Raw genomic sequence first — 16226 nt, 5'->3', positions numbered from 1 at the left:
TCTGGTCTCCTCCCCCCCCCGCCCCCTATTTTTTTTACACAGTTTTATTTGCGTCCCGTCTCGTAGATCAGCACTGGAAGTGTTTTGTGTGAGTGAGTGAGTGAGTGAGTGTGTGTGTGTTTGTGCGTGTGGTTTGTATGCGCAGTGATGACAACAACGAGAACATCTTGATGTCTCTCTGACCACTTTACCTCTCTCCTTTTTCCAAAAAAAGATAAAATATTTCAAAAGAACTACTCGCTCCGCTCACCGCCGTCGCTGAACGTGGTTCAGATCACCCGCGCCCTCCCCCTCGCCTTTCGTATAACGCCTCACCACGTCGTTGAGGCGTCTCAGAGCGCTTCGCAGAACACGCTGTAAAAGCGAATGGACGGGATGGACGCGTTTTTTTTCTTCTTCCGGGCGAAACCTTTACGATCGAGTCAGCGTTGTAACCGTATTTTTTTTTGGGGGGGTCCACACGTATTAGTGATTTGCGTGGGGCGAACTTGGAGTGGTAAATGCTCCTCTGCTTTACTTTAGGAAAGGGGTAGGTGTTGGTGATGGCGGGTACACCTGGTGATGGTGGAGTCCTGTAGCTCAGTGGTTAGAGCACTCGCTTTGCGAGCCAGAGACCCGAGTTCAATTCCAGGCAGAGGGCGAAACCTTGGGCAAGTTTCCTTACTCCACACACAGCCCTAATGATAATCCCTCCAAAAACCCAAAACAATAATAAAATTGGTCATTTTCAATCTACGACTGTTTGTGGGACGCTGCTGCGCGCAATTGGCTGCCGCGTTCGCCCACAAATATACAGTCAATTCACTTTACAGTGTGTTCTGTGAAGCGCTTTGGAACGTCCTCCCGACGTGAAAAGCGCTACATCAAATGCAAGGATTATTATTATTATTACTCTGCTTATCTGTCAACCCTCATGTGCCATCTCAGTACTTAAGAGTGCTTGTTGCCAGTCTTTACACACTCGCTAGCTTTGAGATCAGCAGCATCTATTATTTTACTTGTGACAGCAGTATTGCAGTTTACTCCTCATTTCTGACCGTATTACTAACAACATTACATTTTTGACAGAACCAATGTGCGAAATATAAATTTCAAAACAAAGTCATTTGTAAAAAAACACACATCTGCTGTTGTCCTCTGGCGCCGTTTCCATTTTGAGTGGACTGAGACCATTGCAGCTGTGTAATACTGTACTTTCTTTTCAAATGCACGCCTTTAACATGGACTGTTTTGTTCTGTAGAGAGGGTGTTATTCGGTGACCCATGAAATAGAGTTGCTGTTGTGTCTGCCTCTCTATTGGGCTCTTAGATGAGCAAAGGAAATGGGACCAGTTAGGGAATTTTAATTCCTTTGAAATATCGTTTGAAAAATTCTTTAGATCTGGATGTGCAGTCGGTTAGCACACTTCTTTCACCGGTACTACCACTATGCCTACCTATAAATTGTATTACTTTTTTTTGAAGGATTAAATACCCTAACTCAACTGGTCCCCCATCTCTAAGTTAGCAATCCCACTTCAAAGAGGTCATAGGACAGCTGGTTTGGGAAATTGAAAGAAAGTTTTATGCTTATGTCTAGCCATGTAATGCCTGAGCATCGGCATTTGGATGTTCAAACTACATGATGTTCGAACTTCTCTGGTATCTTTCACCTTAATAAGAAACAATATATACACTTAGAAACAATAACTTCAAGAAAGCTGTATAAAACAGCACTTTTTTTAAAAAAAAATCCTTTAAACTAGTAGATTGTCCTGCTGAACTTATCTGATTATGCCATCTGTTCTGTATTTGGATCAGCTACAGAGGCAGCAATGCTCAGGAAACAGGGTCAAACTCCCAAGTAGAATGGAATACACACTAGCAGTCAGTTTATTCAGTTACAGTACTTGTGTTAAACGATAGCAGATCTGGCAGAGATACACGACTGGCTCAAACAATTGTATTTTGATTAGCACTTTTTTTTTTACTCTTCGGGCAAAGCTATGAATTGGTTGCAATGTGATATTCTTCCACTTTTTTTTATATGTGAAAAATAAACAATTGAAGTTTCAATACCTGGAAAAAACTATCATATGTTTGTGAACATGTTTCAGTTCGAGTAAACTGGAAAGTATCACTGTAATTGTATCCATAAACACTGTGTCCTTGAGCAGTAATTTGCAACCAAGTTTCACCAAACTTCAAAACTAATAAATTATCACCCCCCAAAAAAACTTTATATTACTGTATCTCCAAAACTTTAACTTTGATTTCCTTAGTAAAAATAATTGTAAATCATATTATTGTCCTGGAAGCCATATTGAACTGTATAATGTTTCTCCAAACACCACAATGTCATTTCCTGCATAATTTTGGCTGAATAGGCCTTTTTTAAAAAAAGAGAAAACTTGGAGGCCATACACAACAGAGTTTGCAGAAGGGTTCAATCAAACAACATTTTAATTAATAAGTGAACAGATGTGGTGATGACCTGATGTACATCACAATGTTTGAGAATTAGAAGGAAAAACTTTGGTTACCTTATTTTTAATGTGGGCATGAAATCTTTTTATTTTCTCCTCTTTTCTCCCTGCTCCCCATCACATTGTAGCTCATCACATCACCTGCTCTCAGGCCTGTGTCAGTCCATACTAGAAGTTACCACCAGGAGGCATAGGCCAGCAGTCCCAAACTGGTAACTCTTAGATTTCTGCTGTACTTTTCATTTTGTTTCTTTTATAAATTTAATGTGCTCTTTGTGTACCTGTGACAAAGATTACCACAATCCAATTACCCTAACAAAATTAATGTTTGAACTGCAGCACAATCCGGTTATATCCCGGGTTCGTTTATAATGAGGTTTGAGTCCGGGTTTTCTTTTTTTTAAAAAAAAACCCAAAATGCACACAGAAAGACAGCTGACTGGCTTTTCACTAGCAAAAAATGGCCGTTGTTAAGCCGTTGAGTTGTAGCAAACTGATTACCTTGAAAGTTGGTCACTTTGACTTCATGTGCGCTAAAAGCTGGCCAGCATTTTGAAACACGCAGCTTTTTCTGCACACATGAACAATGAATGCAGAAGCATCAGATTGACAATCATACCCTGTTATGCAACTGTTTGGGGTTTTATAACCACCCCCCCCCCCTCCACCGCTCACTACTGTGTTATAACAGGGTTCTACTGTACCAAGTTTACAGCATATACTTACTTGCTAAATGCCCTTTCCAGTGGTTCTGCTCTGAACTTTGCTGCTCCTTTAGCTACCTGTAGTGAACTTCTTCAGAAATCTTCCTTTTCATCCTGTTTGAGTGATATGCCTTTATATTGGTGCCCCATATTAAATGTCAGGAGTACTTGGGTGGTGCAACTTCACATAACTGGTAAGAATAGAATTGTTTGGCTTGTTTTCCTTTCAGCATTGTTCATTATCTTGAAAGTATAATCTGTTTAATGGTTTGTGGGTTTTACTTGTTGAAACATGTGAATCCTTATTTTTGTTTTCCTTTATGAATTGCAGAGTGAATCAAGAAATATGATGTATTCTTTTTGTTTAGAAAGAGGGTACCTTATAAAAGAAGACAGATTAACTAAGCAATGCTTGTTTTATTTGGTTGAACTTTTCACATCAAGGCTCGATTACGGAAACTCCCTCCTCATCGACCTTCCCAACTCTTCCACTCACAAGATGCAGATCATCCAAAACTCTGCAGCTCGTGTACTCTCGCGCACCAGGCTCCGCGACCCCATCACTCCCACCCTCGCCCAGCTCCACTGGCTCCCTATCCCCCAGAGGATCGAGTTCAAGATCCTCGTCCTGAGTTTCAAGGCAATCCATGCCCTTGCCCCCTCCTACCTCTCTGATCTACTGACTCCCTACCAACCTGCCCGCTCCCTCCATTTAGTGGGCTCCGGTCTGCTCTATGTCTCCCGCCCTACCATCGGTGGCTGGGTTTTCAGCCTCTCTGCCCCCACACTCTGGAACTCCATCCCACGGTCACTTTGCCTTGCTTCCTCTCTTGCCTCCTTCAAGCCCGGTCTCGAGACCCTTCTCTTCGATTGTGCCTTTGGTCGCCCTCCCACCTCTCTGCCTTCCCTCACTCCTACACCACCTCTCCCCCATACTCGTGCCCCGACACCTGACTGTTCAGTGCTTTGGGACGTCCTCCCGACGTGAAAGGCGCTCTATAATTGTAATTTTGTTGTTGTTTTCAAAACATCAAATTTGAAGTATTCTGTACTTTTGTTTTTCAGTAAATGCGTGTACAGTGTTCAAGTCACTCAATGTACATCAAGGTGAAAACCTATTGGCAAATAAGATACACTGTCAATAGGTGTGTTGGGTGCTTTTTCCAGCACTGTAAAATCAACAAAAAACACCAGTGTACCTGGTAGCACATATCGTTCAGTGATTACCTCAATAATGATTGTCTCAAGAAAACTATTGGACTGTTTTCCTTTCTCAGGATATCTTTAGGCATTTGGCAGTGAAATTAATTTCTAAATGCAATATCTTTTGATTGGCATGTTGGAAATATGATTGAAATTGATGACTCCCATTCAGCAAGTGTCTTGCAAAATGTCCACCAATCAATTATGTCTGAAGAATGGGTGGAGTTCATACCCTTGAAGGTATCCCACCCAATACCAGCACATAATGCAATAAAATTGGCCAGCTGGATGACTGTATTTTTGTGGGTAGTCAGTTCAAACTTTTAGTTTGTTCATTGTCCTCATCACACTTCAAACAAAGATAAAATACTTTTACATGGACAACTATTACAGAGTTGGATGCCAAAGAACCATAATCAGTTTTGTGTGGAATTTCATGAGGAAGTATTTTTTTTTAACCACGTATATTATAGATATTGTATAAAAGATATAGATTATGTATAAAAGAAGTGAATGATCTGATCAGGACAGAAATTTAAATAATTATGCTTAACCACTGTTCTGTGTCAGCTACCCTGGTGTTGGGAATGTGGGTAGTTTAAAGTATTTATTGTTTCTGGACTTTTTATTCTGTGATTTTATTATGCAGTGATCACTAAGATCAGTATGTCATATAATGATATTTTCCATTATAAACCGCCAACAAAATTGTTGTTTCTTTTAGCAATTGGTAGGTGATAGATAGATATCTATATCAATCAAGAAAAGTGCTCTATTTGTTGTTTTCACAGTGCATCTCTGAAGTTGCAGTAGAACATTTTGTCCTAACATTCAATTGCTGAACTAGAAATAATTTGAGTAAGTGATGAAATTGAAAGTCTGCCTCAGTACATGTCTATGAAAAAGCACAACATTTTGCTTCTTTAGGTCTTTGGGGAAATGACTGACATAACACAAATTAATTTTCAAGTTTCCTTGAGAGTACAATTTGCACCTTATATTTGCACCTTACATTTGCAACTTATCAGTGCTAAAAATGGGGTGCCAATGTGGCAGGCAAAACTACTTTTAGCAAACCAAAAATCTAATCCCTTTTAGTAAATGTAGATGTGCTGTACAGCATTACTACTTGTTTCTGAGTGTTCATATTGGGAAAAACTGGGGGAAAAAAGGCAATCAAACTAACCACTACACTACGGAACTCCATAAACCTCAAATACTTCAAGTCCGCTATTTTTATCTTCAACTATCCTTGGAATTTTAAGACTGAATTTATTATTATTATTTTTTATTGTGTTTAGTCTTTCTCCGTCTGCCATACACATTTGTTATGATTACTGTATGGCACTGGGGAAACATCTGCAGATTTCAGAGTTGAACTTCTGGTACTGAATAAACCCAAATGTACATTTTATGTGCTTTGCACACAAATGGGTTGAGTTTTAATGAGTAAGAACAAAAACATCATTTTGATATTTAATTGCAAAAGGTCCATTCTTCAAAATGCCATGTGCATTTGAATACAAGGAATACTGTCTGTAAGTACAAGGAATGCTGTCATTTGTACTGCGCTAGCACTGCATGCACTCTGTACTGTACAAATCAAGCTGTACGATTCAGGGCACTATCCTGATCTTTTCATTTTTGATTAAACAAAATTGCTACATTGCTTAGAGTGTAGCTGGGGATGTGAGCTGTTCTAACCATTGAACAGGTTGAAGGCGGATTCACTGAAGCAAATGAATTAGCAAACGACTCAGTGAATAAGGAAAGGCTTCTGGTACGATCACATGACTAATAAGATCATTGCGGAATCAGATGACTTGGGTTGGGTTATAATTTCAATTGGCATACTTCATGTAAAAAAAGTACAGGGCAACTTATTTTCACTTCTGATATCTTGCAACAATGGGAGTAACTCATATCTGCTCTACTGAATTTAATGCCTATCCTTTGGAAAAATCCTCATACACGCCTGAATTTGATATGAATGGTATGTATTATGTGATTAATCTTTGTTCTTGTTAGAATACGGGTAGGTTTATCTTGCTCGTTTTCTTTGGATTACTAGTCAGGGAGTGTTGAATGGATTTACACAGTCCAAGGAATACTGTGAATTGAGAAAGGTTCTGGAGTCTTGTACATATCTAATTTTCTGCCTTTTGACTTGAAGAAATCCAATCCTGTTTTTCATTGTTGTGTGAAAGAAAAGATTTGCATATTAATCTTTTCAAAAAAATTGTTATCACTCAAAGGATTTTGAAGCATGTGTCGTTCGGTGATTTGTATTCTGTGCAATGGGGTTCCTTCTGACTAAATCAGATAAGAGAACAGAAATCCTAATTGAAAATTTAAAAATATAAGGATGAGGAAACTAATTGTTATTTCTGTGATCGTATGCAGATTAGGTTACCTACTGAACTGGCATTTTTTAAAATGCAAATGCACGAATCAAACTAATAAACTGTTGAAACAGACTTGCTGGGCTGAATGGCCTCTTCCTGCTCCTAACTCATTGGCTGAATCTTCACTAATATATAACTCTGAGCTGGTTTGATTTTTGGCTATGGGCAAAATGTTTTCTTTACAAAATTACATCTAGGATTGTAGATGGATTTCTCACGTGGTCAAAACACAAATAACTGGCGATAATCATAACCATCTCTGTCTTGCTCAGAGAGGGGGTGGGTGGTGGGGGGGGGGGGGGGTCATCAGGCTCCAAAATGCCAAGGCCAAACTGAATCTGCTTGTTACCCAGTGCACAGAAAAGGAACAAAATTCTATCTGCAGGATTTCTATTACCTTACTAAAAGAACACACATAATGAAAGTGATTTGGAAGCCACGTTCGGCTACAAAATACACAGTCCCATACAAAGACTTGTTACAGTAAATCCTGTGAAGATCTGCAAGACATCCTGTGAAAGGCACTATATCAAATTTACCGATTATTTTAATTGAATGGGATGAAATTATATTTTGGTATTATATAAAACAGGAAACCATTTTTAATTAGGTGAATCACATGAAATCTTGAATGTAGAAAGAGTTAGTGAAACTCTTCTATTATACAGTTGCATAAAGTTCTCTTGTTTGTGTTTTCTGATTGTTTTGTAAAACATGAAGGTTTTCAATGAAATGCAGTTTAGAAAGATAGGTGTGTTTGGTACAAGTTATTTTCTCCTCTATTCCCTGATAACTAGAAAATGCATTAATCTTTGTGCTGAGAGGGCATCGATGCTTTGATCTGCTGTAAATCTGCCAGTTTCATTTCTTCTTGTAAAACAAGGCGATGACATTTACCTTCTCCAGTGCATTATATATGAAATTCAAGTAGCATTCTCCAGGCTAATGTCTGACCTTCCTAGCCTGCTGCTATTTAAATCACCCACTCTATGTCCTCTTTACAGATGGAGGAGGATATGACATTATTAACAATGAAGTGGTTGGAACATCAGGTATTCGGGACTACAGAGCAAGCTATGGTTCTCTGAAGCAGGCTTGGGAGATGAACTATCAGGAAGCAGCAATTTATTTACAGGTAGGCAGCGTTTTAGGCACTTCAGTGTCTGTTTAGATCAGGCTTTTAATATGAATAGTGATTGAGTGCATCAGAGTAAAAAAAAAGTTTATTTTTTGAAGTGGCTGACCATGGTATAATTTTTTTTGCTTTGAAATTGACACATTACTAAAAGCAACGCTATTGAGTGGTTTTCCTCGAGCTGTAATTGCAAAGAATCTGCTCTGCTATTTATGCAGCTGTGGTCGTTGACTAGGGGCACGCGAACTCGAGGTTGTAAAAGGAGTTTGTTGCAGGAATCCTTTCACAGTAACTATGCCTTATGACTTTGATTGTGCAGTGCAATAGCACAATTTAAGAACAATAAATAGATGTAGCTGTCTATACCTGTGCTGCAAGCCTTTGAGGGTGACTATCTGACCCACTGAGAGACAGCCTTTTACTTTACTTTATATACAGTTTTCATTTCCTCTCCCTTTTCTAGCTTCCAAGTTTTGCCAATTGATTGTATATATTTTGACAATTGTTACCAATTCCCCCCCTTTTTTTAAAGGAAAATTACCCTCCACATTAAGACTAAATTTTAGGCAATTCCAAAATTTTATACGATCTTAAACTTTAAGGCAATGATCTTAAGCCTGAGAATGTGAGAAATTTGGGTCCTAGATCGTGATAGGATACTGGCACGCTCCTTATGTTGTCGTGATTGTCCAGGAAACTTTAAGGTCTTGCTCAAAGTAATACAAAATAACCGTATAACATGGAAGTCTTGATCATATAAGGAAGTTGCACAATTAGCTGTAACCGTTCCGTTCCCGACCCTACCCACTTCCATGATTTTGTTTAAAATCTCTTTAGACTTTTCTTCCCTTTTTATGTTAAGTTTTAAACATTGGTGTCTTAAGGTGTCTTAAGGTTTTGATTGCTCTAAAAGCTGACCAAATTAACCCTTCCTTCTCCTGTTTGGTATTTAAATATGTGAATCTTTTCGGAATCTATGAAAACAAGATGGCAAAATGAAACGCTGTCAGTAATGGAGCCAACAATATAATTTTATAAAGATTCTATACATGATGCAACAATTGTAACGTGCCATTTCAGATTGAGGCCTCAAAAGCTAAATCTTGCTGGGCAAAAAGCGGATGTCACAACATTTGAAGCTTTCTTTTCTTATTCCTTTCAGGAAGGAGAGAATAATGACAAGTTTATCACTCATCCAAAAAATCAGAAGGCCCTTGCGGCGTACCTCTTTGTCCACAACCACGTATTCTACGTGATGGAGCTGATATCTGCACTGCTGCTGTTGATTCTCTCACTGTGCGAGGCACCAGCCGTTCCCTCACTTAGACTTGACATTTATGTACGTTTTATTCCTTCGTGAGTTCGTCTCTATATTGTTATACACTAAACTCCTGATAACTCGACCCTAGCTTAACTGGTCACCACCACTTTAATTCATCACACTGTCAATATCCCGGCCGCATTTATTTATGTCTAACTTGCCATTTAGATAACTCATCATTGAGCCCTTTTCCCTTGGATTGACGAGTTATCAGGAGTTTACTGCAGTTTGCATTTGGTTTGTACGATATTCTAGACTGATGTATTTGTGATGAGTTTGTGGAAGACCAAGCATTAAAGATTGAGTTTGTGGTGGAGATTACAAATAGGTGGTGCTTCAAGCGATCTCAGCAAATTCTACTCTGGCAAGCGCTACCATTTCTACCACAAAAAAAGTTGACATTACTTTTTATTCCATTCCTGTATGCCACATGCTATTTTGCAAGTCAGGATTGATGACAGGAAAGCAAACTGTTTATAAAACTTAGCTGCGGTGTAGCATCTTGGAGATTTATGGCAGCAATGTGGACTAATTCAATGTGTTTTCTCTTTCCCCTCTTCCCCATCCCCATGCAGAATGTGATATTTATTAGTACCTTCCACTGACTTTTTTTAGCAGTAAGCAACTTGCCATGTTTTCTGCAATGCAATAAGTGGTAAACCTATAAGCGTCTTCAATATTTTTATGTCAGCGTTTGCTTTGAACTCAATTGGCTTGAAGGTGATTTTTCAATTTAATTTTTTAGGTGCATGCCACGCTGGAATTGTTTGCACTGCTCACAGTAGTGTTTGAAGTTGGTATGAAAATGAGGTGGTTGGGCTTTCATACCTTTATTAGACACAAAAGAACTATGCTTAAAGTAAGTAATTATTTCATTGTTTCTAACAGAATTACAGCAGTTACTTTTTATAGATAGTTTTAAAATAAGAATAGTTGCATTTGATATAGCCCTTGCCACATCACAACATCCCAAGGCACTTGGCCGAATATTTCTGTAATGTGCAGTGACTGTATAATTATAGCCAAACACGTTATTTAATTTACAAAGGGAAGGGAAATATACAGGCTAGGTAAGTGGGCAAGAAGGTGGCAAATGGAGTATAATGTGGGGAAGTGTGAAGTTATTCATCTAGGTAGTAAAAATAGAAAAGCAGATTATTTTCTAGAGGGGGAGAGACTAGGTAGTGTTAGTGTTCAGAGGGATTTGGGTGTCCTTGTTCACCAGTCACAAACCGTTAGTATGCAGGTACAGCAAGCAACTAGGAAGGCTAATGCCATGTTGGCGTTTGTTGCAAAAGGATTAAAGTACAAGAGTAGTGAAGTCTTGCTGCAGTTATATAAGGCCTTGGTGAGACTGCACCTAGAATATTGTGTGCAGTTTTGGTCTTCTTATTTAAGAAAGGACATACTTGCCTTTGAGGGGGTTGACCTATGAGGATAGGTTGAGTAAACTAGGCCTATTTTCTCTAGACTATAGAATAATTAGAGGTGATCTTATAGAGACCTATAAGATTCTTAAGATCTTGACAGGATAGATGCTGTGAGACTGTTCCCCCTGGTTGGAGAATCTAAAACTAGGGGTCATAGTCTCAAGATTAAGGGTCAGCCTTTTTGAACTGAGTTGAGGAAACATTTCTTCACTCAGCGGGTAGTGAATTTGTGGAATTCTCTACCCCAGAAGGCTTGGATGCTCAGTCCTTGAACATATTCAAGTCATAAGTTGATAGATTTCTAAAGGATAGAGGGATTAAGGGATATGGGGATATGGAGAAATAGGTTAGAAGATCAGCCATGATCTTATTAAATGGCGGGGCAGGCTCAAGGCGCCGAATGGCCTACTCCTGCTCCTATGCCTTATGGTCTTATTGTCTTAAAACTGCATGTTATTCTTTTGAAAGAATAACATTCAATGCATTTGTAATGTACTTTTTTATAATTGTGTTGGAATTTCATTATTTATGAGTGGAAAATTGAGGAAACCTGTATTTTGCTAGTTTACCTTTCAATGAAACTCTCACTTTATCTCTCTGTTTTATTCCGGGAGCTTGAATCTGGAAATTCACCTAGAAATGACTGATGCATTCTTTTGTGGATTTGAACACACTTTTGAGAAAAATTGTTAAACTGAGTTTTGTGGTACATCTGTTGAATTAAAAGTTGTACAAAAACTGCTCAAATGTGATAGCAATAGTTTGAGGTTTTCAAAAATAACACAAACCAACACAAATGATCACAGTTAACCTTGTTTCCTGTTGTTTTGCAGAGTGCTGTATTGTTAGTACAGTTCATAGAAGTTATTGTGGTGTTAATAAGGCAGACTTCACATGTCCGAGTGACTCGAGCTTTGCGACCCATCTTCCTGGTAGACTGCAGATACTGTGGTGCAGTGAGAAGGTAATAATAATAACCCTTGCATCATGTCTTGAGATGTTGCAAAGCGCTTCACAGGATATACCGTAGAGTGCAGTAGCTGTGTTGTGTGAACGAAAATTTAAAGGTAACCTGCAGCACCTTTATCAAAAATTCATAATCTGAAATATCCAACAAACTCATGCTCGCAAATGAATGCTGACCACTAGCCTAAGCTTAAATTTAAGCCTACATTTTGAAAGGATGGTTACAACATACAAGTTTAGTTGTCAAATTATTGTGTCAGTTATGGTAACAATCTCTCCCCAGTATTACTGCTAATGTAAAACATGTTTTCGTTAAGAAGTATGCTTATCTTTTGGAATTTTTTTTGTTAAATACAGGTGTCGTACTAATTTTAAAAAATGCTGAAAGTATTATTTTATCTGTACCATGTTACATATAAGAACAAAATTGATTTTAGTTCTAAGAATAAAAGTAATTGAAAAGTGATCTTCAGTGGTAGTAATAAATGATGGGCACTTTCCCCTAAACTGTTGTTCTGCATCTTTGTGAGCATGTACTACTAAACATATATTCACATTTAAAGGACTACATGGATTGAAAAGGTTGAATAATTTTATAACTATTTTGAATAAATTCCTTATGCAGCCAAATTATAGTTATTTTAATGTTTGTTTTTCTGTTGTAATAATAATCCTTGCATTTGATTTAGCGCCTTATCACGTCTTTGAGACGTCTCAAAGCGCTTCACAGAATATACTGTAAAGTGAATTTACATTGAATTAAAAATGTTTTGCTTAATGTTGTTTGATTTTTCTTAACTTGAATACCAATGCACAATGTTATAATTTAATTCTAAATTATTATTTATTAAAACTTCTTTTCAGAAATTTGCGTCAGATCTTCCAGTCTCTTCCTCCATTTATTGACATTTTGTCTCTCTTGTTGTTCTTCATGGTAATTTTTGCCATTCTCGGTAAGTTATTATCTACTTAGCTGATGATTTATCTTAAATCCAGTCTAAGTGTTTTGCACATTAAATGTGCCGGGGAGCGTTTGAAGCATTGGGACATAATTGATCCTTCTGCTGTTTGATATTTAAGCATCATAGAAGATTATTGAGTACAGATACTTGGTTAATCATTTCACACATCAGATAACCTGCAAACATGCAGAGAAAATAGATGTTGATAGAGCAAGTGTGGAGATTGAGGGAAAAGGAGGCTGAATGACAGGTATTTAAAGGAAGTGAAGGAAGAGGTGTGGGTGCTGCATTCAGCATTCTGAGCATGAACTTTACACTAGAGCAGGTCTGTATAACTCAACAACAACAAATTACATTTGTATAGCTCCTGCCTTTCACATCTTGAGGAGATCCCAAGGCGCTGCATGAGATTCGAGATTCTCAAAAGAATATAATCCTTTACTTTCAGTTTGAAAATATAATAATACATTTGCAATGCAGAGGCTTGAGAGTCCTGAGAACTGAAATGTAGATGATTGTTTTAAAGGTAGGGAGGCACAGGCTTAAAATTGGACTTGCTTGATCCGCTAGTTTGGCTTCAGTAGCAGTTAGTGTTTCTAAACCGTTTGGTATAGCTTCCGCTGCACCGCATAGCAGTTGGTTCTCCATTTTCCATTTTGATCGAAATTCAGAAAATATGATCCGTGTAGTATTAGATATCATCAAGCCTATCCATTTCAAACCACTCCAGACAAATTGATGCCGCTCCAACTATGCTTGCCACCACGAGCAAAGCTACTGTGGGACACATGCTTCCTGTTTGCATAATGTATAGCATTGGAGTCAGTTTGGTGCAAGTAACAACCACAAATGGACAGCAAAGTAAATTTACCCCCAGTAGCACAAATCTGTAGGATCATCATGTTTGATTTCAAAATTAAGAAGCCATGAGACCCGAGAATCTAAGCAACTCAAGAAACAAATGGTTAGACGTGCAGTGAGAATGCTTTCCTAACATTCACACATGTGCTTCCAAGCACAGGTCACAATCTGCAGGCTCTTTCCAAAGCTTTAGCGATTTATGTTCCAGAAGAATGGAAGCAGAGATTAAAGATTAAACGCGGAGAGGATGATGATGATTGATGAGACTATGGTTTATGACTGAGGGAAAATGATTTTGTAGATGGAGGCGGTTGCAGCACCAGCCCATTAGACAGAACAGCTATGATGGATTGAACGCTCTCGTATTCCATAGATTTTTATCTGTTTTGATTTTTCTTTTCCGATTCAGGCCACTGGCAATATTTCTCTTGTCAAACTGAATTAGTTGATGATTAACTTTCTTAGATTATCTAACAAGCGTGCTGATGGATCATTTGTGTTCAGTTTGATTGACACTCCCCTTTCAGGATGTGATTATTAACACCAGTTTTTGTTTTGCTTTAGGCTTTTACTTGTTTTCTTCCAATCCATTGGACCCAGTAAGTGCTCACGAATGTTAATTATTTCTAAATCTATATCTGTAAAAGCTGTTTTGAAATGTAAAGCAACGTGTCTGGACACCAAATGCTGTAACTGAATATGCTTTGTTTAGAAATGTTAATTCCAGATCCTTTTAATTCTCCATTCTCCAGCTAACAAGCAGCCGTTGTGAAAAATCTGTTTAAAATGTTTGATTTTCACCTTGAACAGAAATAAGCTATTTCAAATCATTAGTTTAAGATTTAGCTGAAGTGATATGGGCTTAAATTCCCCGATCAGGAACATCCAAATATACCCCAAAATTTGTTCACCTTGTTTTTATTTTTTGGAAGGGCATGTAGTTGGCATACATTAGCTGCCCCATTTGTCTACATCACAACATTCATTTAATTTCTACTTAATTTCATTTTGTAAAACGGTTTGAGATGCTTTGACAGGAAAGGTGCTATGTAACTACAAGTGCTGTTTGTAGTACTAATAAGCCTTGCATGAATAAATCTGTGCTTTTCGAAATGTTTTTAGAAAAATACGGAGTGACTTTAATTATCTTTGTGTACTTTCTGGGTTCTAGTTGTGTGTAGACCTGAAAGGTTTGATACTTTTCTGAAAATGCTATTTTCTGTTTTTTTTGGGTTGTAGTATTTCAGCACTCCAGAAGACAGCCTCATCAGCTTGTTTGTTCTCTTAACCACAGCTAAGTAAGTCTGAGCACCACTTCAATCAAAATTACAGTAAAAATGCAATACCTGCGCAACTGCCCCTCAAATATGCTCATTCACCTCGAGAAGGGCTTTAAAAACAGTGGAGTGGCTTGTTTGTGGCCCTTTTAATGCTCGTTGGTCGAAAATGTTACATGATTGTTTTAAGTGTAGGAAAATCCAAAGCATTTGCTATAACATATTATAGCAATATTGCTATATGTATTATAGCAATCTATTTATAAATTCACAACAGTAACAGAGTAGGTTGAAGTACCAATATGCTGTGCCATTGAAAAATAGTGTCGGTGATTGCTTGCCAGTAATTCCCCAGTGAGGCAGTTCTGTTCTGTTAAGGTGGGGATGTTGAACAGAACAAAAGTACATCAATAAGAAGATAACTTAGTTAGTCAGGCAAATGGAGATCACTGCTGCACCTCATGAGATCCAGATCAATAGGAAGAAATTCCATCTTGGCCTAGCTTTACTCTCATGTGCCCTTCACTACAGCCAGTTATGGTGCTTGAAGTAAGCCGCATGATGTGCAGCGATCTAACCAGAGGAAAATAATTCACATTTTCAGCTGATATTATTGTTAATATTTTACAAAAAGTCTGTTGGCTTTTATAATGCAATGATTTCTCTGTACCCCTACGAGAGGACTACATTATAACACTAAGGAGGTCTCGGGTTGATTCCTGGTTTGCATTGAGTTAATTGATATCACCTGAGAAGAAGTGGCACTGTGACAGACCTGAATCTGTGTGTATATTTTAGTTTTCCAGATGTGATGATGCCTGCTTATTCCAAAAATGCTTGGTCCTGTGTTTTCTTCATTGTGTACCTCTCGATCGAACTCTATTTCATCATGAATCTGGTAGGTATTTGTTCAACATTAACAAAGAGCTGAGAATATAGTTAGTGAGAACAGTTAGGAAGAAGTTAGGAAAAAAAGTGCACGCTAACTTTGCTCTTCATGTTTCCTTTAACTTGCAGTATGTTACTTATTTTCTAGCTTCTCGCTGTGGTTTTTGATACATTCAATGATGTTGAGAAGAAGAAATTCAAATCACTCCTTTTGCACAAACGATTAGCAATAGAACATGCCTTCCGTCTTCTGGTTAGCAAACAGGTAAGTCACGCATAGACTTGTAGATTACCATGCACTTGCTTTTAATGCTAACTGAGCGATCTGCCTGTTACATTTAACGTTTATGTTTTATAGCTTTTAATACAAGCCACAAACATATTGTAGGTAATGGCCTTTGACCAGTTACCAGCCTAATGCATCTTTCTGTGTTACAATTCTTTATTGCAGAAGCCTGATGGTATTGTCTTCAAACAATTTGAGGGCTTATTGAAGTTCTTCAAACCCAGAATGAGTGCCAGAGATAAATATCTTACCTTCAGAGCACTCAAGAAAAGCAATACTGAGTTTCTCGGGTAAGAATTTTCATAAATTACTACTACTACTAC

The 16226-nt window shown here is 38.0% G+C and overlaps 1 protein-coding gene across 1 annotated transcript in view; it reads left to right on the top strand.

The window, feature by feature from the left end:
- The window catches only part of tpcn1 (two pore segment channel 1), a 30014-nt gene that overhangs the window by 449 nt on the left and 13339 nt on the right, over positions 1 to 16226 (top strand). The window contains exons 2-11 of the mRNA XM_042337763.1: positions 7782 to 7912; positions 9075 to 9251; positions 9979 to 10092; positions 11497 to 11627; positions 12494 to 12582; positions 14017 to 14051; positions 14692 to 14750; positions 15528 to 15627; positions 15766 to 15882; positions 16069 to 16193. Coding sequence (XP_042193697.1) covers positions 7782 to 7912; positions 9075 to 9251; positions 9979 to 10092; positions 11497 to 11627; positions 12494 to 12582; positions 14017 to 14051; positions 14692 to 14750; positions 15528 to 15627; positions 15766 to 15882; positions 16069 to 16193 — 1078 coding nt within the window. The remainder of the gene's footprint in view (positions 1 to 7781; positions 7913 to 9074; positions 9252 to 9978; positions 10093 to 11496; positions 11628 to 12493; positions 12583 to 14016; positions 14052 to 14691; positions 14751 to 15527; positions 15628 to 15765; positions 15883 to 16068; positions 16194 to 16226) is intronic.

Source organism: Callorhinchus milii, unplaced genomic scaffold (genome assembly GCF_018977255.1).
Source record: "Callorhinchus milii isolate IMCB2004 unplaced genomic scaffold, IMCB_Cmil_1.0 Scaffold8, whole genome shotgun sequence".
NCBI classification, from domain to species: domain Eukaryota; kingdom Metazoa; phylum Chordata; class Chondrichthyes; order Chimaeriformes; family Callorhinchidae; genus Callorhinchus; species Callorhinchus milii.
The sequence above is the reverse complement of the archived record's forward strand: the minus strand, read 5'-3'. Positions and strand labels throughout refer to the sequence as shown.